This window comes from Malaclemys terrapin, chromosome 3, assembly GCF_027887155.1.
Source record: "Malaclemys terrapin pileata isolate rMalTer1 chromosome 3, rMalTer1.hap1, whole genome shotgun sequence".
In the NCBI taxonomy this organism is placed as follows: Eukaryota; Metazoa; Chordata; order Testudines; family Emydidae; genus Malaclemys; species Malaclemys terrapin.
The window spans coordinates 97774387-97799911 of record NC_071507.1 but is presented as its reverse complement, the minus strand read 5'-3'; the positions used below and the strand labels follow the sequence as shown (position 1 = coordinate 97799911).

General features: G+C 42.6%; 1 protein-coding gene across 2 annotated transcripts in view; it reads left to right on the top strand.

Moving 5' to 3' along the window:
- The window catches only part of UST (uronyl 2-sulfotransferase), a 316217-nt gene that overhangs the window by 215076 nt on the left and 75616 nt on the right, over positions 1–25525 (top strand). For both annotated transcript variants that reach the window (XM_054024122.1, XM_054024123.1), the window contains exons 6-7: positions 11018–11115; positions 13149–13306. In XM_054024122.1, coding sequence (XP_053880097.1) covers positions 11018–11115; positions 13149–13306 — 256 coding nt within the window. The remainder of the gene's footprint in view (positions 1–11017; positions 11116–13148; positions 13307–25525) is intronic.

Genomic DNA, 25525 nt, shown 5'->3' with positions numbered 1-25525 from the left:
GTCTTCAAATCACCAGGGCCTAATTAAATGCATCCTCGAATACTCAAGGAAATGACTGGGGAGATATCTGAGCCATTAGCAATTATCTTTGAAAAGTCATGGAAGACGGGAGACATTCCAGAAGACTGGAAAAGGGCAAATGTAGTGCCCATCTTTAAAAAGGGAAATAAGGACAATTCGGGGAATTACAGATCAGTCAGCTTAACTTCTGTACCTAGAAAGTTGATGAAGCAAATAATTAAGCAATCAATTTGCAAACACCTAGAAGATAATAAGGTGATAAATAACAGTCAGCATGGATTTGTCAGGAACAAATCATGTCAAACCAACCTGACAGCTTTTTTTGACAGGGTAACAAGCCTTGTGGATAAGAGGGAAGCAGTAGATGTGGTATATCTTGACTTTAGTAAGGCTTTTGATACTGTCTCGCATGACCGTCTCATACACAAGCTAGGGAAATGCAACCTAGATGGAGCTACTATAAGGTGGGTGCATAACTGGTTAGAAAATTGTTCCCAGAGAGTAATTACCAGTGGTTCACAGTCATGCTGAAAGGGCATAATGATTGGGGTCCCGCAGGGATCAGTTCTAGGTTCTGTTCTGTTCAATATCTTCATCAATGATTTAGATAATGGCATAGAGAGTACACTTATAAAGTTTGTGGACGATACCAAGCTGGTAGGAGTTGCAAGTGCTTTGGAGGATAGGATTAAAATTCAAAATGATCTGGACAAGCTGGAGAAATGGTCTGAAGTAAATAGGATGAAATTCAATAAGGACAAATGCAAAGTACTCCACTTACGAAGGAACTATCAGTTAAACACATATGAAATGGGAATTGACTGCCTAGGAAGGAATACTGTGGAAAGGGATTTGGGGGTCATAATGGATCACAAACTAAATATGCGTCAACAGCGTAACGCTGTTGCAAAAAAAGCAGACATCATTCTGGGATGGATTAGCAGGAGTATTGTAAGCAAGACACGAGAAGTAATTCTTCCGCTCTACTCCGCGCTGATTAGGCCTCAACTGGAGTATTGTGTCCAGTTCTGGGCACCACATTTCAGGAAAGATGTGGACAAATTGGAGAAAGTCCAGAGAAGAGCAACAAAAATGATTAAAGGTCTCGAAAACATGACCTATGAGGGAAGATTGAAAAAATTGGGTTTGTTTAGTCTGGAGAAGAGAAGACAGAGGGGGGACACGATAACAGTTTTCAAGTACATAAAAGGTTGTTACAAGGAGGAGGAAGAAAAATTATTGTTCTTAACCTCTGAGGATAGGACATAAGTAATGGCCTTAAACTGCAGCAAGGGCGGTTTAGGCTGGACATTAGGAAAAACTTCCTAACTGTCAGAGTGATTAAACACTGGAATAAATTGCCTAGGGAGGTTGTGGAATCTCCATCATTGGGGATTTTTAAGAGCGGGCTGGACAAACACCTGTCAGGGATGCTCTAGATAATACTTAGTCCTGCCTTAAGTGCAGGGACTGAAGTAGATGACCTCTCAAGGCCCCTTCCAGATCTATGATTTTATGTTCATTTTCATCATCTTAGATGCCACCAGCAGAAGGCTGCTTTTCTTTTTTGGTGGTTCGGGTTCTGTAGTTTCCGCATTGGAGTGTTGCTCTTTCAAGACTTCTGAAAGCATGCTCCACACCTCATCCCTCTCAGATTTGGGAAGGCACTTCAGATTCTTAAACATTGCATCAAGTGATGTAGCTAGCTTTAGAAATCTCACATTGGTACCTTTGCATTTTGTCAGATCTGCAGTGAAAGTGTTCTTAAAACGAACAACATGTGCTGGGTCATCATCCGAGACTTCTATAACATGACCTATATGGCAGAATGCGGGTAAAACAGAGCAGGAGACGTACAATTCTTCCCCAAGGAGTTCAATCACAAATTTAATTAACGCATTATTTTTTTAATGAGCATCATCAGCATGGAAGCATGACCTCTGGAATGGTGACTGAAGCATGAAAGGGCATATGAATGTTTAGCATATCTGGCACGTAAAAATCTTGCACTGCCGGCTACAAAAGTGCCATGCGAATGCCTGTTCTCACTTTCAGGTGAGATTGTAAATAAGAAGCAAGCAGCATTATCTCCCATAAATGTAAACAAACTTGTTTGTCTTAGCGATTGTCTGAACAAGAAGTAGGACTGAGTGGACTTGTAGGCTCTAAAGTTTACACTGTTTAGTTTTTTGAGTACAGTTACGTAACAAAAAAAATCTACCTTTGTAAGTTGCACTTTTATGATAAAGAGATTGCACTACATTGCTTGTGTAAGGTGAATTGAAAAATACTATTTCTTTTGTTTATATTATTTTTATTACAAATATTTGCACTCTAAAAATGATGACGTGAGCACTGTACACTTTGTATTCTGTGTTGTATTTGAAAATGTAGAAAAGCATCCACAAATATTTAATAAATTTCAGTTGGTATTCCATTGTTTAACAGTGCGATTAAAACTGCAATTAATTGCAATTTTTTTTAGTTAATCGCGTGAGTTAACTGCGATTAATCGACAGCCCTAGTGTTAATAGGAGAGTAACTAAAGGTCTGCACTTCCTATAACTAGCATGCAGAAATCTCATAGCCTATACAGTGATAATGTAGTTAGACTGTAATTGATTGAAAATGCCTTGCGTAAGTGCTAACTTCCACATGCCTTTCCACTGGGCAAATGGGGAATGTGCCATACACTGTGGCTGTTCCTCAGAATAGCGCATCTCCCTCAACCCTGCCTCCCCACTCACCCACCCACGCAAGCATCTCATGCTTGTGGATCTCCACTATGTGTTTTCTTGTAGGGAAGGGGAAACAAAACATGTTACAAAGCTGTGTTTCTATCCCTTTGCTGCTTTCTCATTCCATAGCAGAAAGAGTAGCTGGCCTATGGTGATATTAAGCTATAAAACATAGTCCTTATGATATCATTCTCTTTTAACACTTCCTCAACCAATATAGATTTTGTTCCATTGAAATCCTTTGCAATATTTTATATTTCATTTAAACTCAAGATTACAAATAAACTCCTTGGTTCCATGGATAGAGAGGATTGTGTTAACAAAAGTATGAAAGCTATATATTGCTGTAAACTTGCTAAAAGATACAGTAGCAGAAACTGCCTTTGTTGGGTGTACTGCATTGTTTCACTGATGTCCACAACTGTCACATCAGGAATGAGAGCTCATATTATTTTTTGAGACTTTTTTTTTATGCAGCATACAAAGTCTGATTTTACTATTTTTACCCTAATTTTTGTATAATTCGTTGCTCCAAGACAGTACAGCTTGATTGCACACACGGTTTCATTTCAGTACCTATAGGCAATGAACCAGGAAATTATTGATTTAAAGATCTAGTATAATATGATTTATGGACATTTGTAGACATATTTCTTCTGGGTGGCTAACATTATACAATCTGATAGTCACCGTTTTTATCTTTTACCTAATGGAGTAAAGGCAGAATGGGTGTTTGCTCACAAAAGTTTTATTACACTTGACTGCTGTTGTGTGCAAGTCATAAAGTAGAAAGTGACTTTATTAAAAAAGGAATTGATTTTTAAAATTATTCTCCTTTTTTTAAATTTAAGTTGCTGGTTGTCCTTGTTTCTAGTGGATGTGTGTCCCCTTCACAATTGTTGCCTTATCTGGCAGTCGCAGAAAGTTGGGACAAAGTGAAAATTCACATCTACAGATCCAGTCTTCCCACTCCCACAGGTAGTTCCTGTAGAGCAGGGTTGAGGCTAACTTGGGAAGACAGCATAGAAAAGATTGCGCTGCTGCATTAACTCCTTGGGTATAACTGTGGACTTTCAATCTCCAGGGCTAGCAATCTGACACCTTTCATGACCTCTAAATTTACCTACAAATTATTTTTGAAAGAATATTTCTTCAACACAAAAAAGTCAAACATTTTCACTCTAACAGTACTGTTTGACTCCAGCTGCTGCAGCATAATTTGTGAAATATTTAGAGCTAAAATATTATGCTTGGGTCAGTCTTAACTAACAAGATTTAGAATTACTTCACAACACTGGGAAATAACCACTTTAGGGATATCCTGGTCTGACACTCAGGTATTTGTGGTCCAGAGTTTATAGTGAGGGATTTGCAAAAAATTCTGAAATCCTGACAGGAAAATCAGCATTACAGTGTATTGTCCTCTTCATTTTCCTCATTAAGGGACCTTCGGGAATATTCCCCACTTTTCAGTAATCTGCATTTATAATTAGTTAATAATTCTATTACAATTTAAAGATGTGTAAGGTCTCGTAAGTGTTATTATGTAATGAACTACTTTCTATATTTTCTTAACAGGTACTTATTTCACTATAAAATAAATTCGGTTACCAACATAGGCCATGTCAGACTGTGAGTCTTTACATTTCGTATATGCTGTATGTTTCACCAAAGTCTCATCTCTCCAGACCTCTGCGAAAGTCTGGAACACGGCTGTATCAATGAGAAATCATGGAAGATATAATTGTCTATACTTTTCTGTTCTGTAAAAACATTTAAATCATAATGAGTTGGACATACACCTACAGTTACAGAATGATGCAGCTATTGCTGTTGATGTTGTCACTGGAAATACTGTCCAACAAAACACCTACTGGAAAAGACGTGTATTTATTATAATTTGACTTAATTCGTGTCCTATACTTGGGCATCTGCTGTCTCCAAACCTCCTGTAATACAGAAATGGGGAAGGGAAGAATCTCACTCAAAACTTCTCATAGAAGGCCTGAATTTCATTGAGTAACAGCAGCTTGTAACTCAGAATCTTTGATGGGGTAACTTTGAGAAAGCAGTTTGTTTTGTAGGAGCATACTTGTAGTAACAGGAAAATAGATTTACCTCTAGCAGCCCTATTTTAGTTTTGGGAAACCCATTTCCTGTTTTCCTGCATATTGACTGAGTTTCATTCTGAAAATAAAATATGTTGAATCTGTTCTTAGACCTTTCTTCTCAAGGAGAGCACTGGTTTTTTGAGTAATGTGTCTTTTTCTGACAGTGTAGTACACTAATAAGTTAAAGGGTTGTCAGGCATTTTATTAAGGACAGATGTTTCTAAAAGTTGACATGAGAGAGAATAAGCAAAGTAATCTGGTTGGAAGAAAGCCTGTTAGGATCTAAGAGAGATGATCTAAGCTAATCAGTACTCCAGATGTGTAGGGTTTGGGAGAGATGGCTGAGAGAGGTTGTTTGTGGGGTGGTGTTTTGAAAAATGCAGTTTTTCCTTCTGTAACACGCCATCACTAAATTTATGGGTGGTCAGCAGCCTGACCTATCACCAGAATACTAGAGTAGAGAGCACTAGTTCACTTTTATATAATAATGTGGTGGTAGTGAAATATTATTTGAAATAAAATTGTAGCAATGATAGGGGATGAATAGGTTATGAAAAATTTCCAGTTTCATAATATCAGAACAGGAACACTGCAAGGCCTATGGGGATGATGGAGAGAGAGTTTAATGAAAAGCTCCAATCAAAGCCCGTTATTCCTAATTAGGGTGACCAGACAGCAAGTGTGAAAAATCAGGACGGGGTGGGGGGGGGGGGTAATAGGCTTCTATATAAGAAAAAGCCTCAAGTATCGGGACTGTCCCTATAAAATTGGGACATCTGGTCACCCTATTCCTAATTCAATTATACTGTCATTGGGCTAAAGAGATCTCATGGCAAATACTTGCGGTGATTGTCTTTGGGGATGGCATGTGTCTGAATTTAGCTAGGGTGACACAGGTTTCAGTGGCTTACCACAGTGCCCGACCTTGTTTGGACAGCAGCAAAAGTATGATACTTTACCATCCTCTCTCATTCCTCAATTCTCATGACAGAATTTTGAAAGTATCCAGATTTATTTTTTGTTGTTGTCTTTCTATTCTTTTAGCGCAGCTAGATTTGGGTAGTGAGCAGTGTCTCTGAGATTAAATCAACTTCCTCTAGCGCATCCAGAACCTTAGTGAGTGAAACTGATTGAAATTCAACCAAAAATGACATTTTGACACTTCTCTTCCCGATGCCACTATACAGGCAGGTGGACTGTTCCAGTTTAGTTTTAATTTTATACACAAAATGGGTTGAAAAACTCCTTGCAACGACAATTATGTTTCCGAGCAAAAACATTTTGGGTTCACCAGCACATCCATCATCCAGAACTGGCCAGGGCTTTGCAGATGCTATATTTCATCTCTACCAGTCACAACCTAGAATTTAAAAAACAAAACAAAAAAAAAACTTCTTACAACAATTGACTCATCTCTGGCCATGATTGTTGCCACCAGCGCAACTCTGCTCCTTAAACTTCATCTATTGCAAGTTCTCTGTATACCTAAATGACCCTGGTATGAGGGTGGTACACTTACCTATCCCCATTTCAATGGTCAAGGATAAAAGATGATCATAGTGTTCTATGAAGCCACCAGAAGAGCTGAAGCTCAAAGAAATTTGAAACCTCAGCCAAATTAGGGGTTCATCTGCACTGGCAGATTAATGAGTGGTGTATCTCATACTCAGTGAACAAAGAAAAATGTCTCTTTCAGAACATTATTATGAATGGATGTGATCCAAGTTGCTTTCTTGCTATTTCATTTTCAACTATGTTCATGTAGGTCTAAAAAGTAAAACAAAACACACATCCTTCCCAAGCACCTCTAAATTATGAGAGTTTGAAGCTGTCATCTTGGAATTATGCCTTCTACAAGTGAAATTCTCCATAGGTGCTTTAAAGGATCCATTTCCTGTTACAAAAGTATTTGTTCATCTTTGCCATTGTAACAGAAAATGAAATGTTAAAATTGATCAGGATAATCTTTTTTAACCTTACCACTCTCTGTGGGGTGGGGGGAGGAGGGGAGAAATGTTTTGGTCCGGTTATCTGTCAACTGTCAGAGCAATCAAAATACCAAAGAAGACTCAGTCTAGGTATGTTCAAATTTAGAATAAGTATAAATGATTTATACTTTGTAATTTATTTATAATAATTAGAACACTAGTAAACACATTTCACATGAGTACACATCAGACCAAATGCACTTTTTTCTCACGATTAATGATGTAATTTCATAGATTATAAGGCTGCATAAATATAAAATAAAATCTTTATAGAGTGAATGGTTGCTAGTGATTGCTTTCACAAAGGATAGCAGGTGCTAAACTTATTAGAACCCTCTGGATGCTGTAATGTACACCATATGGCAGTAAGTAATATTGGTTTTCAACATTGAAAGTATAGAATGTAAAATAAATGTTAGCAATCCCTTGGCCACATAGCAATCATGGTGTTGATGAGTTACGGAGCATTAGAAAGTGTGCATCCAATACTCATGTGAAAAATTATTGGTCCATAGTAAAAGATACTTCTCCCAGGTGTAAATGCTTTGTTTCAATGGAAGTTGTTGTTTTCTTCCTAATCCTTTTAATTTTTCCCTTATCAAATCAAACTCTGAGGGACAGTTCCTCTGCTCCTGCAAGCTGTTGTTATTCCATTTACTTCAATTGAGCGACACCTGTTTCTTCTTCGAGTGATTGCTCATGTGTATTCCACAATAGATGTGTGTGCTCGCCACATGCACCGGTGCCGGAAGTTTTTCCCCTAGCAGTACCCGTAGGGGAGTGCCCTAGTGACCCCTGGAGTGGCGCCTCCATGGCGCGGTATAAGGGGAGCTGCACGCTCCCCCCACCCTCAGTTCCTTCTTGCCGCCAGTGAAGGTGCTTCAGAACTGCTCTGCTCCAGCCTTGCTGTAGCTCGTCCCCAAAACTGCTTGTTCATTCAGTGTATGGTATCTGTAGTTGTTTAATTAGCTTAGTTAAGCTAGTGTGCCCGGGAAGGGGCATGCCCCGCGTTTTAAGTCGTGCGACACTTGTAGGCCATCTATGCCAGTGAGTGATCCGCATGCGGACTGTTTACGCTGTTTGGGGGAAATCCATCTCAGCGATCGCTGCAAGATTTGCAAGTCGTTTAAGCCTTGGACCAAGAGAGAAAGGGTCATTAGGCCCCGGGCTATTCTGATGGAGTCAGCGCTGACCCCAGCTCCGGCGCACCGCTCCGAGTCGGCACCCGGCACTGCGGTGTCAGTGCACAGTGACCCTTCGGTGCTATCGACTAGTCGGCACCGCTCCCCGTCCATGGCGCACACCAAGAAGGCTAAGAAGAGGCCGCCTTCGCTGCAGCACCGGAGCAAACCCAGTACAGAGGCTAGACCCATGTTGGGCAGTCCTCGATCCCCACCGGCCTCTAGGCCTCCGACTCAAGGCAAGCGGAGTAGCCCGGGCCATTCGGAGCAGGACTCCCCGGATGTCCGGATGCCCTTCACACCGGAGGCCCTGCAGGTAGCCTGGGATGTTATGTCCATGCCGGTTCCAGGAGCACTGCCGATGTCGGCCCCGTGCTCCAGAGGCAAGCCACCGCTGGGATCTCTGCACGGTACTGGTCTCGGTCGAGGGACCATTCCCGACACCATTCACTGCCCAGCGACTGTTCAGGGCAAAGTCCACGTGGATTGCCCTTGACGCCCACCAGGCTGTCTGGTTGGGTTCCATCTGACCAAGACTCTCGGCACCGCTCCGCCTCGAGGAGCGAACACTAACGGGACCAAGACAGCTTCAGTAAAGAGACATACAAAATATTCAGTGGTCAAATGTACAGGATTTTCTTTATGAAGAAATATTTTTATTGGATGGATGCTGTCTCTGCTTTTGTTAATCAAATTATGCTTTCAGAAGCGAGGAGGTCTCCATTGCTTTTTACATCAAATAATTCTTTGGGGGTTTTTAAATGAATGCAATCTTGTATTCATGTTTTTGAAGAAGTGATAGAGCTGCAAAGGGAAATCCTCTCTTTTCGGCCAATTACAGGGAGAGGCAGTTGTAGTTACAGCTTTCACCCATTGGGTTGCTAAAGCCATGAAACCTGCCTTGGGAAAGATTGCATTCTTGGGATTATAGTTTATTCCTGTTTCCACAGCTAAGGCTGATGAGTCTTGTAGTTGTTTAGCATTCTGAGCCTCTATTTTCGAGGTGCTAAAGTGAGAGCACAAATGCCTTTCTTACCCAGGATCATATGAACAATTTCAAAATGGCAGTAGCCGTAATAAGCATACTGAATTGCTTAAATACATTGTAATACATTGCTGAACATGGCAAATACTTGCTGATAATCCCAAATGTTTTAAAATATGGACTTGGTGCAATAGTAATTCTTAGAAAAAGAAATAAAGAGCTGTGATAGACTCCAGGTAGGAAGGCCTGAGAGTGGATGCTCAGAAGATAGCAAGGAGTGATTAAAGGAGTCCAAGGTGCAATGGTGGGAGAGACAGAGCAGAGCCTAGGAGAGACTGACAGTTGTGCCCAGCTTGGAAACTTCGAGACAGACCTCTGTGCGGGGTGGGGAAGTGAATGAATGAAAGAGACTGGTGTGGAAGAGACTTTTTTTTTGTATTTATTTTGTTAATTAATCAGACCCAAGAAGGCATGGTGTTGTCATAGTGTTATTGAGGAGTCTGAGTGAAGGGGAAACTGAGGCAGGGTGCTGCAGAGCCATGCTTGGCCAAAAGGGGCCAACAGGGCAGCGCATGCCCTTTTTTTTTTTTTTTTACTCTGGTATTTCTAGATATGTCAGCAGACTTTAGTACTGTCGATAATAAGGTTTGCTGGAAAATAGTTTAAAATATACGAACTTGAGTTTTAAAAGTTGTCCTTGGTTTTTGTTTTGTTTTGACAGGAGTGATTGATCAGTGATCTCTTCATTGTTTACTAAGAATTTAAAGAAAACTTATCTCAATATCCACTGTGTGTGTGTGAGAGTGTGAAGGTTTTTGGCCTACCAGGCTGTTGTTCCACTACAGTTAAGTCAATGGAATTGACTTCACTTTCTTCTAATACCTTCTCTCTCACGTGTTAAATTATGATGTGTCACTTCGAAGATAAAGAGTAGTGATTGATTTACATAAACAAAAGAGAGGGAGAGAAATGGGAATGTAGCTTGATGAGACTTATCATAGACCCAAATGCAATGTTAACAGTGTGATGTTAGAATTAAGGCCTTGATTCAGTAAAGCATCCTTATTCGGGAAAGAAAGCACTTAAGCATTTGAAGTCTGAGGACATGTCTACACATACTGTGCCGCAGCGGTGCAGCTGTACCAATGCAGCTGTAGCGTGTCTAGTGAAAGTTGCTCTATGCCGACAGGAGAGCGCTCTCCCTCTGGCATAATAAAACCACCTCCGCAAACGGCAGAAGCTGTGTTTTGCGGGAGAGCTTAGTTTGACTAATTTCACTCTGTTTATATTAGTAAAGTTCAATATCTACATCAAGTCTTTGATAAATGGCCCCTAGATGAAATCAAAGTCCTTTGCTTTCCCACTGGTTGAGCATACAGCTCTTTTGTGAGGGAGAATTTTCGCCATAGGATCCAGTCCTGAATAGCTGGGTGATATACTGACTTCCAGTGAAGTGTGATGCATGTTTTAGCTATCCGAAGAGAAAGATGTGTGAACTTTAACTTATATTCCATATAAGACCATTGAATGAAGGTAGAATAAAATAGTTTTGTATCATTTGGGTCTTAATTCAAATTATTGTGTCGTCTTCTGTCACTTCCCAGAGAATATTTAGAGGGGAAATTGCAAAGCATACGTAATAATGGTGTTAATAAATTGATGCTTAAGCTGGCTATGTTCAAAAACAGTCTCATACCAAAGTTGTTCTTCAGTACATTTTAGTGTTAAAACCTTGCTTTGAAGATGTGTTCACTGCAACAGAATAATAGCATGGTGATGTGATGCTCGCAGAAAATTTTTCCTATGCTAATGAAAGTCAGAAATGTTAAATGTCCTGCAAGTTATTCTTGAAGGACTTAAGTGTAGATTCAGTGCAGTCAGGGCTACACCATGAAGTATGGGAAAACTTTACTTAGGTGGGGAAGAAAAGAGCACATTTTTATGGACGGGATGAGATACAATATTTAACCTTGTTTTCTTTTGTTCTCCCTAGGATATTAATGTATGTGTTCTTGAAAACTACCCTGAATGTTCCAATCCCAGGTTATTTTACATCATACCGTATTTCTGTGGACAGCATCCAAGATGCAGGTAAATGTATATCACACATACCTGATTCTGTACGGCAATAGACATTGAACACTTGCCAATAGTTACCACACAGAGTGATATCAGAGACACAACAGTTGTTCCCTATTGTAAATATAGGGGGAAACATGGCTCATGTGACAGTGTGTGGTAACAGTATGTATTTATCATGAAATAATATATATAAGGGATTTGTTAAGTGGAGGGTGTAAATTTTGCATTATGTTTTTCTTTGAGTGCACACTATAATTAGAGCTTTGTGTGCAAATGTGAAATAACACAAAATTAAATGAAAAAGAACATAAACTACATAAAATGAGAATTTAACCTTCCGCAGCAGCTCCTGCAGCTTCTGTCCAATGGGGATATGATGGATGAGTGGCTGGCCCAAACCTAAGCAGTGCTATCACCCCAGGCGCCAGATTGCACTGCAGAGAGGTAGGCCCAGCCCTGCAGGACAGGAGCCTCCACTGTGGGGTGAGTGCAGGGTGATCTTGTTCTGCAACCCCACTGAGAGCCTCCCAGCTCTACCCTCCAGGGGTAGGACCCAGCCCCACCCACCCAAGGCTTCCCTCAGAGCAAGGACCTGACCCTCAACCCCCGCCTTCCTTTCATAAGGTCATATTCTGCAGCAGTGGTGTCCAACTTTTTCAGCCGGAGGGTCAAATATCCTATTTCAAAATGGTCTAAGGGCCACTATCAATAATTTGGGACAGATTCTTTGTCCCATGCCACTCCCTTTGCACTGCTCAGTCCCCAGTGCACATACAGCCTCATAAGCAAAGCCTATGCCCCCACTTCTTGTAGCCCCTTGTGCAGGGCATGTGTCAGATTGGGAAAGGGGAGTGGTTCAAGTGGGCTGCACTCCAGCTGTTGGCATATGACATAAAATGGCATATGGTCCCTACGGAACTGTTGCCAGCTTGTGCAAGTTGGAGCAGCTCCTGGGCTGATTTATCCTGCCCCAGAGCTGGGATAGAGAAAAAAAGAGACAGAACCAGTTGTTGGGTCTCGTCTTATCCTCCCCTTTTCCCCTGCCCTGGAATGCCTTTCGTAACTGAGAAGGTTGGACACCACTGCTTCAGAATATGTGCTTATGAAAGGAAGGAGCGCTCTGATTGCAGGAAATGCAAATTAATGTTACAAAGAATTTTGGGACGTACCCTCAACTGGTGTAAATCATTGGAGTCCATAGGCCTACATCCCTTTATACCAGCTCGTGTGAAACCATAGGTAAATCTGCAGGCCTACAGCAATACTGATCATTTCAGAAAGTATAAATGGGTAAGTGGTGGTGAAAACTTTCCACTCTGAAAGGAGCCAATAAGTATTTCTGGTTGGCGCTATTAAAAGCATGATACTATCGCGCTGCAGTCATTGCAATACCACAACCTGCACCCACTGTCCAGACCATGAGAAAAGTGTAGAAAAAAATAAAAACGTGGTCTTAGCAAACATGAATGGAAAGAATAAAAATAGGCAAAGTCTCTGTAAAGAAAAGGAAGACCATGTAAGCTACATTTCTGTAGGAAGCAATAAACTCTGCTGTACATTATCAAAATAACTTTTTTGTCACATGCTGCGAATTTTCTGAGCTGATACTGTTTTATGGGTGAGAGGTTTGGAACCTCTCTCAGTGAAAGCTGTCTAGAGAATTTAGTACTACTGTACTGTATCTAACTTAATTATAAAATAGTCACATTTTTACATGCTAAACTGCTTCTGTATGATTCATAATGAGCTTTGGAAGCCACATATTCTTCCATTTTCTTTCCAGATCTTTTTCCATCTGATCATAACTCCAGTAAGCATAATATCACAAAGCCCACTTGCAAATCTATGAAAAAACACATATGAGCATATCTGAGTCAGGGAACCAAGATGCTTTCTTAACTTTGTATAAATTTCCCAGTGGCAATCTGTGTGAGGTTTTCCCCACTGCTCCTTCCACCATAAAAATTTTTCTAGCAATCAGGTCTTCATTTGAATTTCCAAAGCAAACACACCATTTATAGACTTTTTTTTAATCCTTAAAGGGAGCCTGGGGAATGGGCCCTCGAAAGAGCAAAACTGAACGTGAATGAAAATTTCCTGCTTGTGGGGATTCTGGAAGAGCTAGAGGATGTGCTGCTTTTACTGGAAAGATTCTTACCTCATTATTTCAAGGATGTGCTCAGCATCTACAAAAACCCAGGTAACTTTCCTGTTATAAGATCACACCTTATAGAAACTGTTGCAAGATGCCCAGAGCTGTTCAAAGGTTAGGTGTTGTCTCTTAGCCTTTCAATAAAAAGAGGATTCTTTTTTGGGGGAGAGGATTTGAATGGTAGGGGTGAGCTTTTACACTTTTATCTCTTAGATGCAGAAGAATATGAAGATGACATATGCGCTTATCCTCCACTAAATGTGGTCCTAATGAGGCAAAGCAAAAGCACTGCCTTTTAAATTAGCTGCTTGTAATAAGACAGATAATGCAGCTATTTAAAAAAATAGTGCAGTTGTTAATTTGCTGTCATGTCCTATGCAGTCATGGGGCTATTTGTAATAAAAAAAAATGACAAGAAGGAAGAGAATTGTATGTCTGTGAGAGCAGCTCCTGTCTTTGGGCCAGATGCTCTTTCTGGTTTATGGAGAGTGGAAAGGAGTGGGATAAGACAAGGGTGTTGGTTTTCCCCACTGCTCCTTCCTCCTTAAATTTTCCCTTCTGTGGTTTTCCCCAGTCAAAGGGAGTAGTGTGTAGCACTGTTGGGAGACAATGCCTCCTGAAGGAAGGGGGCGGGGAAAGCTGGCAAGCAACAGAGAGGGTCTTGCTTTTCATAGAGATGCCTCTGAGATCTACAGAGGTGATGTCAGATTCCCCCAGATATCCTTGAGCTCCATTCCACCACCCTTCTTTGTATGGCAGTGACTCTTTGCCTTGTGAAGGGACATGGTCCAACTCTGAAGGTTCATACCTGAGGAGATCTTGGCACATAGTTTCCTCTCCTGTGTCTTGCTACGTGAAAGCAAAATTTGCCTGTCTTTCCTGCGCAGATATTGTAGGATAATGCCATTTACTAGGGAGATTTCTGAGCATCCATTTCTTTTGACAGTGTTCTTCATGCTGAATTAAATTTAGTTTCATTTTAATTTTTAACTATATTTGTTAACACTGAAGAATTAGTGAGAAGAAAGTTTCTTGTTAATACCCTGCTTCTCTTCTCTATTCTACTCCTTGCGCACAGAGATGTTTTGTTTTCATTGTATTTATTCTTAAATTGTGAGTAAGTTTGATGCTTGTGAATATCAGGGCTAATAGAACCAGACAGAGCTAAGAATCATGTAGGTAAATACCATGTAAGAGTTCCTAGGCAGATCTCCTCAGTGCATCTTAGTCCTGATCTAAAACACGCTCTGCTGTTCCATTCCTTAGGAGGCTTCATGAACAGCACTGATATTACTATCATGACAAATTACATGGTGTCCTTGTGAAAGCAACAGATGTCCAGGACTGCCTATGATAGGACTACAAAATGTATTTCTATTTGTGACTTGAGCAAGGACTTAAAATTAGATCTTCACAGTTGATAGATTAGTGGACTAACCTGCTACACCACATAGTGTTTTAAGGGTTTTTACCTGGCTATCTTGCTGCTTTTTGAAGATAAAGGATGAATGGTAGGAAAATGTCATCAGTAGAATATGCTGAGATAAGAACAACAAGTAATCACCTAGTCAGGGAACTTTCTGTAACCATAAACTCCCAACTCACTGCATTTTGCAATTTGTGAGATTGGTCAGATAACTATCAATACTTGTGTGAAGTTCTGAAGCAGAGGATAGTCAAATGAAAGCCGTCTTTGTTGGTCACAGATGAAGATATATTAGGAAGTCGGTTAAGGAAATGTTAGTCTCACTTGATACAATGTATTAAGGGCATGGGGTTGAGTCATTTATTAATTTGATTTTATTCAAATTCAGTTCAAGTTAATATTCAGAGTGGTGTGTGGGGCAGGGACCCAAGCCAGGGGAAGCTGGGAAGTCACATAATTTGATGGAAAGACCACTGGGTAATTTTCTAAAATCAGAGAGAGAATCTGGAAAATCTTCCTGATATTAGAAAATTACATATTCCTAACTAGTGGTTTGGGAGTGGCCTGCTAGCTGAGTGTGCACTAGCAAGGGCTCTAGCCTACTGTCATTTGATCCTTGATCATCCTTCCTTGTGAGTTTACGGGGGGGCAGGGTTGACCTCGGAGAGAAGGCTTAAAAGTCAGACACTAAGGGTACATCTGCACAGGGATAAAATACCCACAGCTGGCCACTGTCAGCTGACTTGGGCTGGGACTCCAGGCTGAAAAATTGCTGTGTAGATTCGGGCTTGGGCTGGAGCCTTCCCACCTCACAGGGTCCCAGAGCTCAGACTCCAAGTTTTCAGTCCAGAGCCTGAGTCTGCTGACCTAGGCCAGCTGCAGGTTTTTTTTTAATCCCTATATAGATGTACCTTAAGGGGCCAGAAGGAGCTAGTGAATAGGGGACAGCAAACGGACGTTTGAGAGAGAGATCCTCTGGTGAAGGAGGAGCAAGTATTAATTCTTGGGGTGAATGAGCATGCTTGTCTGTTTGGTTTTTCTTTTGACTTGCTTGAAGTTTAGTGTGGTCTCTTTGGGGATTGTGTGGGAGTAGGGGCCAGAGGCCTGCTAGCTGAGTGTGCACTTGCAAGGCTCTAGCCTCCTGTCCTTTGATCCTTGATCACCCTTCCCATGTGTGTTAAGGAAGGTCAGGACTGACATAGGAGAGAAGGGCTTTAAAGTCAGACGCTAAGCGACCATAGGGAGCTAGCAAAGAGGGGAGTTTGTAGAAGAAGAAAGAATAAAATCACCATGGTTCGGAAAGGCAACACAGCCAATGCCAACACTGCTTCTGGCTCCTCCACCTGCACCTGTGTCCAAGCAGAGAACCCTGATCACAGATCCCTCTACTCAGGTCCTGGTGTGGATTTATAATATAAATGAGATGAATATAAAAAACACAAGCATGTAGAGATCAAATTAGAAAGGCCAAGGCACAATCAAGCTTAAATTAGCTAGGGACATAAAGGGTAACAAGAAAATATTTTACAAATACATTAGAAGCAAGAGGAAGACCAAGGATAGGGTCGGCCCATTGCTCAATGAGAAGGGAAAGACAATAACAGAAAATGCAGAAACAGCCCAAATGTTAAATGCCTTCTTTTTGTTTCAGTTTTCACCAAAAGGTTAGCAGTGATTGGTTGACTAACATAGTGAACTTCAGTGTAAATGGGGTAGGATCTGAGACTAAGGCCATGTCTCCACTACAGGGTTGTCAACTTAAGTTACATTGACAACCATAAACCACTGTATTTACATCACTTGTGCATGTTCACACAACATGTTACCCCAGAATTTGACATTCCTGCATGTACCCTAGAATTTGACAGTACTGCAGTCAGCAATTTTGAATTTTCAGCCACTGCCAGCTGAAAACTAAACATCACATAGCGAGGAAAATCTTAGGCCCTGAGAAGCAGCTTTGCTATCAAAATGGGAGGATGGGATAAGAGGTGAATGTATTGTGAGAATAGAAGGAATGTTTGGGTGGCTGACGTTGGTCGTATGAGCCTCTGACACCTTTGACATGTAAGTTTTATTATTGTTATGACTAGAAATGTTTTGATTTAAGAGATAATGAGTAGTTTTGCTAAAAGAAGGAGATTTGGTGACCTGTTAAGAGTTACCATGGTGACCCACTAGGAGTCACAATAGGTTATGTGCTTTGTTTGAAATTAGCTATAAAAGATTAGGCGAAAGAATTTGCATTGGAGCAGTCCGAGGAAGTTTTCTTTCGGCAAGGATATGATACCCCAGTGCACCCCCCTGAAGCCTATCTGCTGATCCCTCAGAACTATTTCAGACTTTTTGGGTAACAATAAATGTTTTGAAATGCATTACAGAAAGACACATTACTGGGACTCATTGTCAAAATGCTGCTTCAAAGCCTCCCTGATTCAAATAGCCCCCCATTGAGCCCCTCTAATAGCCCTGGTATCTGGCTGCTCAAAATCAGCCACCAGGCAATCTACCTCAATGCTTCACTCCTGGGGAAACTTTTCCCCCTTGGTGTCACAAATGTTATGCAGAGCACAGCAGGCTGCTATGATCATGGGAATATTTTCCTCATTGAGGTCTAACCTGCCATAAAGGCAGTTCCAGTGATCCTTTAATCTGCCAAAGGCACATTCAGTTATTATTTTGCACTTGCTCGCTCAGCCTATTATTGAAGCGCTCCTTGCTGCTGTCAAGGTTTCCGGTGTAAGGCTTCATGAGCCATGGGAGTATGGGATACACTGGGTCTCCCAGGATCACCATGTACATTTCAACATCCCACATTGGAATCTTCTGGTCTGGAAAGAAAGTCCCTGCTTGCAGCTTTCTGTACAGGTCAGTGTTCCTGAAGATGCGTGAATCATGCACCTTTCATGACCACTCCATGTTGATGTTAGTGAAACTACCCCGGTGCTCCACCAGCACCTGCAATACCATAGAGAAGTAGCCCTTTTTGTTGATATACTGATCTCTGTCACAAAATGGCCTTGAGCCAAAATGAGGATATGTGTGCCATCTATCGCCCCACCACAGTTAGGGAATCCCATTTCTGCAAAGCTATCCACTATTTCCCACACATTACCCAGAGTCACAGTCCTTCATAGCAGGAGGCAATAAATGGTCCGGCACACTTGCATAACCCCAACCCCTATGGTGGACTTCTGAACTGACTGGTAGCATCCTGGAGTTGCCAGCTTCTACACACTGATCACCACTTGCTTTTCCACCATGAGGGCAGCTCTCATTTTGGTGTCCTTGTGCTGGAGGGAAGGGGCAAGCTCTGCACACAGCTCCAGGAAGATGGCTTTGCACGTCCAAAATTCTGAAACCACTCCCCGTCATCCCACACCTGCATCACTTTCCAATCCCACCACTCAGTGCTTGTTTCCTGAACTCAATAGTGAAAATCCACTTTGTGTGGCTGCTTCGTGAATTCCAACATCAATCTTGAATTGTTTCTTTCCATGGCACACAGCAGGGTGGGCACCACAGATTCATTTTCAGATTCACAGCTCATGAAATACTGCAGGATCAGCCACATGGTGTTCATAGTGTTCATTACAAGACTGGTGAGCAGTGCAGGATCCATGCTTTCAGGCAGAGATGGCAGGTGCACAGTTTACAGAGGAAGTTGAAAAACGGCACAAAATGTATTTAGAAGCCCATGGAATGATGGGACAGAGAAAACTGCATCATGGGACGGTGAGCCCACCCCCACGATGCATTGCAATCCATTCCCAGAACTCCCAGCAGCAGAACGTGGTGATTTGCACAGTGGGATAGCCCATAGTGCACTGCTCTCTGTCGGTGCTAGAGCATCAACTGTGGACGCGCTCTGCCTACTCAAGGAGTGTTTGTTACCCAGGGTTTTTAGGACCCAAAGCAGTGGTAACTTTACTGTTTTTCTCCAGGTGGTGTCAGGAATAAATTAATGGGGGCACAGCTCATCCGTCTGATAAATAATTGACCCAAGCAGGAGTGCTTTCATCGAAAACTTTTTTTTTATTAGATCTCAAGTGCACACATGCATTGTCACAGTAGGGTTAAAGCTGTAAACATTATACCAGCCCTAGATACCTAACATTTTAAAAATGTTAATAGCATTGGTGAAGTCACACACAGCCTTGCTCCCCCCCACCCCTTCAGTCTTCTCCTGCTAACACCACCTGTCCTCCACACACAAGCTCCAACCCTTAAACACCTACCTGGTCATTTGTAAGGAATTGAATCATCCTTAGTGCTCACAAATATGTCAGTGTTTCCTTCCTAAACCAGCTAGATATTTTGAAGCAGGGAAGAGGGGTACATCTCTGGATCCCACTCTCCCTGCTGTTTACACTTATTTCATCTTCACCTGCACAAGGATGTATTGGGTTGACTTAGTCTTCCAGTTGAGCAGCATTGGACATGGCGTCTCTGGAGTCCATCATTGCAACTCGTGGTTTGACAGGAGGGGTTTACTAAAAAGACTATTATGTAGTTCATCCTTCCTTTAGGCACCAGATATCACAGCCTTCCCCAGGTTGGAGGAGCTAGGGAATGAATTGGAACACAAATTGTTAGAACATGGGGTCAACCATCGGCATAATATTTGCTAGATATCTGCTTTGTGATAAGGGTCCGTGCCTATTTGAGGGGTGCAATGCACAGAGAGAATAAAGGGTGGTTAACATAGCAGATCTTTCATGAGTGAAGAAAAGCTCATGTGCAAACACAGTGTGTATCCTAAGTGAGGTATCATATCACAGATAGCCAAGAAGAGCTATCGTGTAACAAACATACTCTATCTTCCTCCACCCCACCTCCTGTTCCTTAGCAGGGGGAGATGCGATATGAAAGTGCTTTGAAAGTGTGGGAAACAAATGATAGGACTCAGTTTACTGGACTCTAATTCTATAGCACTAGAATTTTCTTCTACCTCGGCTTTTTTTTTTTTTTGGCCCATCTTTTAAGCAGAGATATGCTCAATCCCAAAGCCTTGGATTGGAACACCTCAGAATTTTGGGAAAATATGACTGTGTATTCGTACTTCCCAGCTGGTCCCTTCCTATCTAGTGAGTTTAAAACCCTTCATACAGACACTCCCATATTTCATGAAAGTAGATGCGGATTGAGTGTCATTGTACATGTAAGCATTCCTGCTGCTCCTTGTATTCTCACAGTTTTAGGAGCCAAATTGAAGGAGAACAGTGAGCAGAGTAACACTAGCTCTGCTGGTTATGGAAATGACTTATGACCCTTACATCCATTACTTTGACTAATTGCCCGCTGCCTTTGAAAGCGGAGGGTGGTTGCAGGTTCTTTTTATGCATACAGTCTTGGGTTTAAAAAGCAAATGAAAAACAGGAAAGAGATTCACAAAGCACAGAAAAGCACAGGGTTTTACTCTGCCTTTTTATTGCATGCAGTATGCCAGAAAAGGTAAAAATTAATAGCATCTAATGTAAAAGAATAGGCAATAAAAATTGCTGTTATCAGCTCAGAAACAGCACTAATCCCCTCACCTTTCTATAGAAGCTCATAAACCTTGTCATCTTTAGCATCAAAAGCCATAAAAAACATTTTCCTCAGTACTAGAAATTTATTTTTCTGTTCATTGAATGTTAGTTATAGCTGTAGGAATGCAGAGATTTTAATATGGAGCAAGAAAATGTTATTAGATTTTTTCAAACAGTTAATTTTATTATATGTAGTGAAATGACTCATGCTGTCAAGTGGAGCAAAATTTACTATCAGAGAAAAGTGTAAAAAGTCTGTGTATTCTTGGAAATTACAGTGCAAGGTACATGCAAATGAGATCACACCTCCTACAAGTTCTTACAGGTACACTATCAATATATAAAAGTCACATTCAAGAAGAATATGTTTTTATCTAGTTTACTAATAACCATTCATAAACAAAAATATTTTAAAGATCATTTTAATCAATTATGCTCATGTTCCTAAGCTTTTTGCACTTCAGACACCTTGGATTCTAACTTTTTCCAGGACTTACCTTTTTTCTTTTACCCAGTAGGAAATGTGAAAGAGGGAGATGCTGCCACCTCCTTTTACTATAGGGCTAAGGATGAGTGATGAAGGTGCTAATGCTGCCTTCTGCCACCACCAGCATCTCTCTAAGTGCTACACTGAAAGTTGTGTTGCCAACCTCCCCAGAGCGGGGCAGTTGGAAGGGTGATGTGCATAGTGATGATTCTACCAGTGGAGGAAGAGATCCTCATTGCCTGTGAGGTGACCAGGTCAAAACAAATTTCCTAATGTATGGAGGAGCTCAGACATTTGTTGTCATGTACTTAGGGAATGGAGTGGGGAGAGATCCATTTCCCTTTTTTGCTCCTTTCCTTGGTAATACAGGAGAGGCGTATTTCCCTAGAGCCCCTTCAATGTTCTTAGCTTTAAATATTTACATTTGTACTTACAACTGTTCCCCTGCCTTGTTCATGAGGGACACCACCTTTCCAGGCAGTAATGGCATGAACTTGCAGTGACTTGGTGACAGTACTGCCAGTTTCTTTTGGAGGAGTTGATGAAGCCAAGAGTGAAATCCAAGGAGAGCAAAGGTGGCAGGGGAGAGATTCTACTTTTGCTTCTTTCCCCCCCTTAAAGAGGATGGAGTGGATGTGTGTGCAGATAATGCTGCCAAGAGCAAGAAGTTGGAAAAGAGGCATTGTTTTTTGTTTAAAGTTATCCTTTTTTCTTTCCTCAAATAGTTTGCCCAATGATCAGTTTACATTTTAAAATCTATTTTTGACAAAAAAGAAAACTGCAAATGTAGGTTAGATGTACAGCCTGTAACATTCACCAGGCTTTTCATGGAAATTATATATGCATTGAAATGACTTCTTATAGCTAAAGATATTTGCATTACAGCTTGGAGAAAACACCTTCATGGACTATTTCTCACCAAGGATTCGTACATAAGATAAATGTGCAGGTATTTTTTACATCAAGTTGATTTTAAGTAATACACAGACAAACAAAAAGTTGGAAAAGTTTTCGAAATGTGACCCCCTCCATATGCTTTTTTCTGGTCTCTTGTCCCAAAACCAGTTAATCCAATTAACTTCAAACTTTCCCTAAATAAACAAACTTTCCAAAAGGCAAGAACTACACATCCCAAATTCTATATGGAAAGAATGTTTTCCAAAATTTTGGGATGAGTTGCCCAAAGTTGTGTTTATTATGGGAACATTTTAACTAGGGCAACTTAACTATAGAAACACTGCTATAATGAGTCCATAGTGTGTTTTCCATCTAGCAGGTGGAACTGAGTAATTGTGTTCAAGAACTAATATGATTTGTCCAGAAGGTGGTGTAATCTCCCTACTTTTCCAGTGTTTTCAGGGAAGTTAGACACTCTACCAACTTGCAATAGTGAATGTTGACTTGCATTCATATGCTGTTCAGTGATGAGAAAAGGAGAATATGAAAGCTGGAGGAATTCCCCTTTTCCTCCCACTCTTGAATCTGTAAGTTTTCAAAATTATCTAGAGGAATGCTAATAGCCACACTGGCCAGAGCAGCTGGCTCATTTTATAAGTCATTGCTTAAATAATGGTGCCTTCTAAAACAAACAGTTTTTAAGCTCTGAGTATAGTGTTTAATCTTTTACCCTAAAACAAATTCAAGCTGTGTGTGTGTGTGGTGTTTGTGTGTGGGAGAGAGAGAGAGAGAGATTGGGAAAGCAGGGTGCCCAGGCACATCCCCATTCATGCAGTCAAAAACTGCTCGATTATTATTTTAGGTCCTTAGTTTTGGACATTAGATTCTGAGAGTTGAGCCTGAGTTGGACCATTGGATCTGAAACCCCTCAAGCTTTGGGGGAAGGTCAGATCCCAGCTCTTGCATCATGGACAGATCTGTAATTTAAAATCTCCATTGACTGCATCTGTCAAATTCTCTAGAAGGGAGGGAGCTCTGGTTTTTGTCTTTAGGAAATCTGAATCCCATTGTGTAGGGTTACCATACGTCCGGATTTTCCCGGACATGTCCGGCTTTTGGGGGCTCAAATCCCCGTCCGGGGGGAAATCCCCAAAAGCCGGGCATGTCCGGGAAAATCGGGAGGCTCGGCCGGGGCCTCTTTGTCCGGGGCCGGGGGCATGGTGCCGGGCCGGGCTGGGCGCGGGGCCGGGGTCCGGGCCGGGAGCCGGGGGCGCGGTGCCGGTCCGGGCCCGCGGAGCCGGGTCGGGGAGCCGGGCCGGGGTCGGGGTGTGCGCCGGGTCGGGGAGCCGGGGGGTGCGCCGGGGTCGGGGAGCCGGGGAGTGCGCCGGGGTCAGGGAGCCCAGGTCGGGGAGCCGGGGAGTGCGCCGGGCCGGGAGCCGGGGTCGGGAAGCCGGGGAGTGCGCCGGGCCGGGAGCCCGGGTCGGGGAGTGCACTGGGGTCGGGGAGCCGGGGAGTGCGCCGGGGAGTGCGCCGGGGTCGGGGAGCTGGGGAGTGCGCCGGGGTCGGGGAGCCGGGGTCGGGGAGCCGGGGGGTGCGCCGGGGTCGGGGAGCCCGGGTCGGGGAGCCGGGGAGCGCGCCGGGCCAGGAGCCGGGGTCGGGGAGCCGGGGAGCGCGCCGGGGTCGGGGAGCCGGAGCCGGGGAGCGCGCCGGGGTCGGGGAGCCGGAGCCGGGGAGTGCGCCGGGGTCGGGGAGCCGGGGAGTGCACCGGGGTCGGGGAGCCGGAGCCGGGGAGTGCGCCGGGGTCGGGGAGCCGGGGGGTGCGCCGGGCCTGCGGGGCTGGGAGCCGGGGGGTGGTCGGTCGGGGCCGGCACCCCAGGGCCCGAGCCGACCCAGGCTGGAGCCACGGGGGGACCAGCCTGGGCCGCGCCTTCTCCCCCCGCCCCCCTTACCTGCTTCAGGCTTCCCGCGAATTAAATGTTCGTGGGAAGCAGGGGAGGGGGCGGAGACTTTCGGAGGGGGCGGAGTTGGGGGCGGGGGCGGGGCCCCGGGGAGTGTCCTCCATTTGGAGGCACAAAATATGGTAACCCTACCATTGTGGTAAAACTGAGCAGATCTTAGACATGATCTTTAGGGAGGATTTTAACAAACAAACCCATAAGGACCTTGGTCTTTATCTCTGTTTTGCAATATGGATTCAAAAGATCCTCCAGTCTGGGTTAGATTCATGCTTCTTTACAAACAAACCTGTGTCAACATGTTCTCTAGGGATGAAGATTAGGGCAGCTCAAAACAGCTGTAATCTTTCTTCAGGTGGGGTGGCTGGAATCAGTTTAGTTCAAAAAGTGGGTGCTGCTCGAAGAGGGAAGATAAAAACTATGAGGGTGGCAGTGGTAGGAAGGGATCTCAAGAGGTCATCTAGTCCAGCCCCCTGCATTGAGGCATGACCTAGTAAACCTAGACCATCCCTGACAGGTGTTTGTCCAACCTGTTTTTAAAAACCTGCAGTGATTCCGCAACCTCCCTTGGAAGCCTATCTAACCTAAATCTCCCTTGCTGCAGATTAAGCCCATTACTTCTCCTACCTTCAGTGGACATGAAGAACAATTGATTGCAGTCCTCTCTATTATAGCCCATAACGTACTTGAAGACTGTTATCAGGTCCCCCTTCAGTCTTTTTTTCCAAAGACTAGCCATAGCCAGTTTTTTTAAACTTTCATCATAGGCCTGGTTTTCCACACCTTTTATCATTTTTGTTGCTCTCCTCTAGACTCTCTCCAGTTTGTCCATATCTCCGAAAGTGTGGCACCCAGAATTGTGCACAATACTCTGGCTGAGACCTTCCCAGTACTGTGTAGGGCAGGACAATTGTCTCCTGTTTCTTATACAACACTCCTGTACATACACTGCAGAATGATATTAGCCTTTTTTTTTTTTTTTTTTTTGCAACTGCATCACATTGTTGACTCATATTCAATTTGTGATTCACTATAACTCCCACATCCTTTTCAGCAGTATTACCGCCTAACCAGTTAATCCCCATTTTGTAGTTGTCCATTTGATTTCTCCTTCCTAAGCGTACTAGTTTGCACTTGTCTCTATTGAATTTTATCTTGTCCTCCGAAGTGCTTGCCACCCCTTTCTGCTTAGTGTCCTCAGATTTTATGAGCATACCCTCCACTCCATTATCTAAGTCATTAACAAAAATATTGAATAGTACCAGACCCAGGTCAGATCCCTGCAGGACCCTACTAGATTTGCCCACACAGTTTGCCAGCGAACCATTAATAACTTTATTCTTTGAGTATTGTCTTTCAACCATCTGTGTACCAATCTAGTAGTAATTTCATTTAGAGCACATTTCCCTAGTTTGTTTATGAGAATGTCATGTGGGACTTTGTCAAAAGCCTTACTAAAATCAAGATGTCTCCCATGCAGCTTCCCCTCATTGACTAGGCCAGTAACCGTATCAAAGAAGGAAATTAGGTTGGTTTGGCATGATTTGTTCTTGACAAAGTCATAGTGGCCATTCCTTAAAACCCCATTATCCTCCAGATTTGTACAAATTGATTGCTTAATAATTGCTTCCAGTAACTTTCCAGGTATCATAGTTAGGATGATTGGTTTATAATTCCTGTGGTCCCCTTTGTTACCCTTTTAGAAGATAGATACTATGTTTGCCATTCTCCAGTCCATTGGGACCTCACCCCTCCTTCATGAGTTCTCGAAGATAATTGCTTACAGTTCTGAGGTAACTTCAGCTAGTGCCTTAAGTATTCTAGGGTGAATTTCATCAGGACCTGCCAACTTAACTTATCTACATATTCTTTAACCTTTTCTTTCCCTATTTTGACTTGTGTTCCTTTCCCTTTGTTGTGAATATTAACAACAAGGGGAATGAATGTGTAAAGTTCCCTAAGAACTTACTG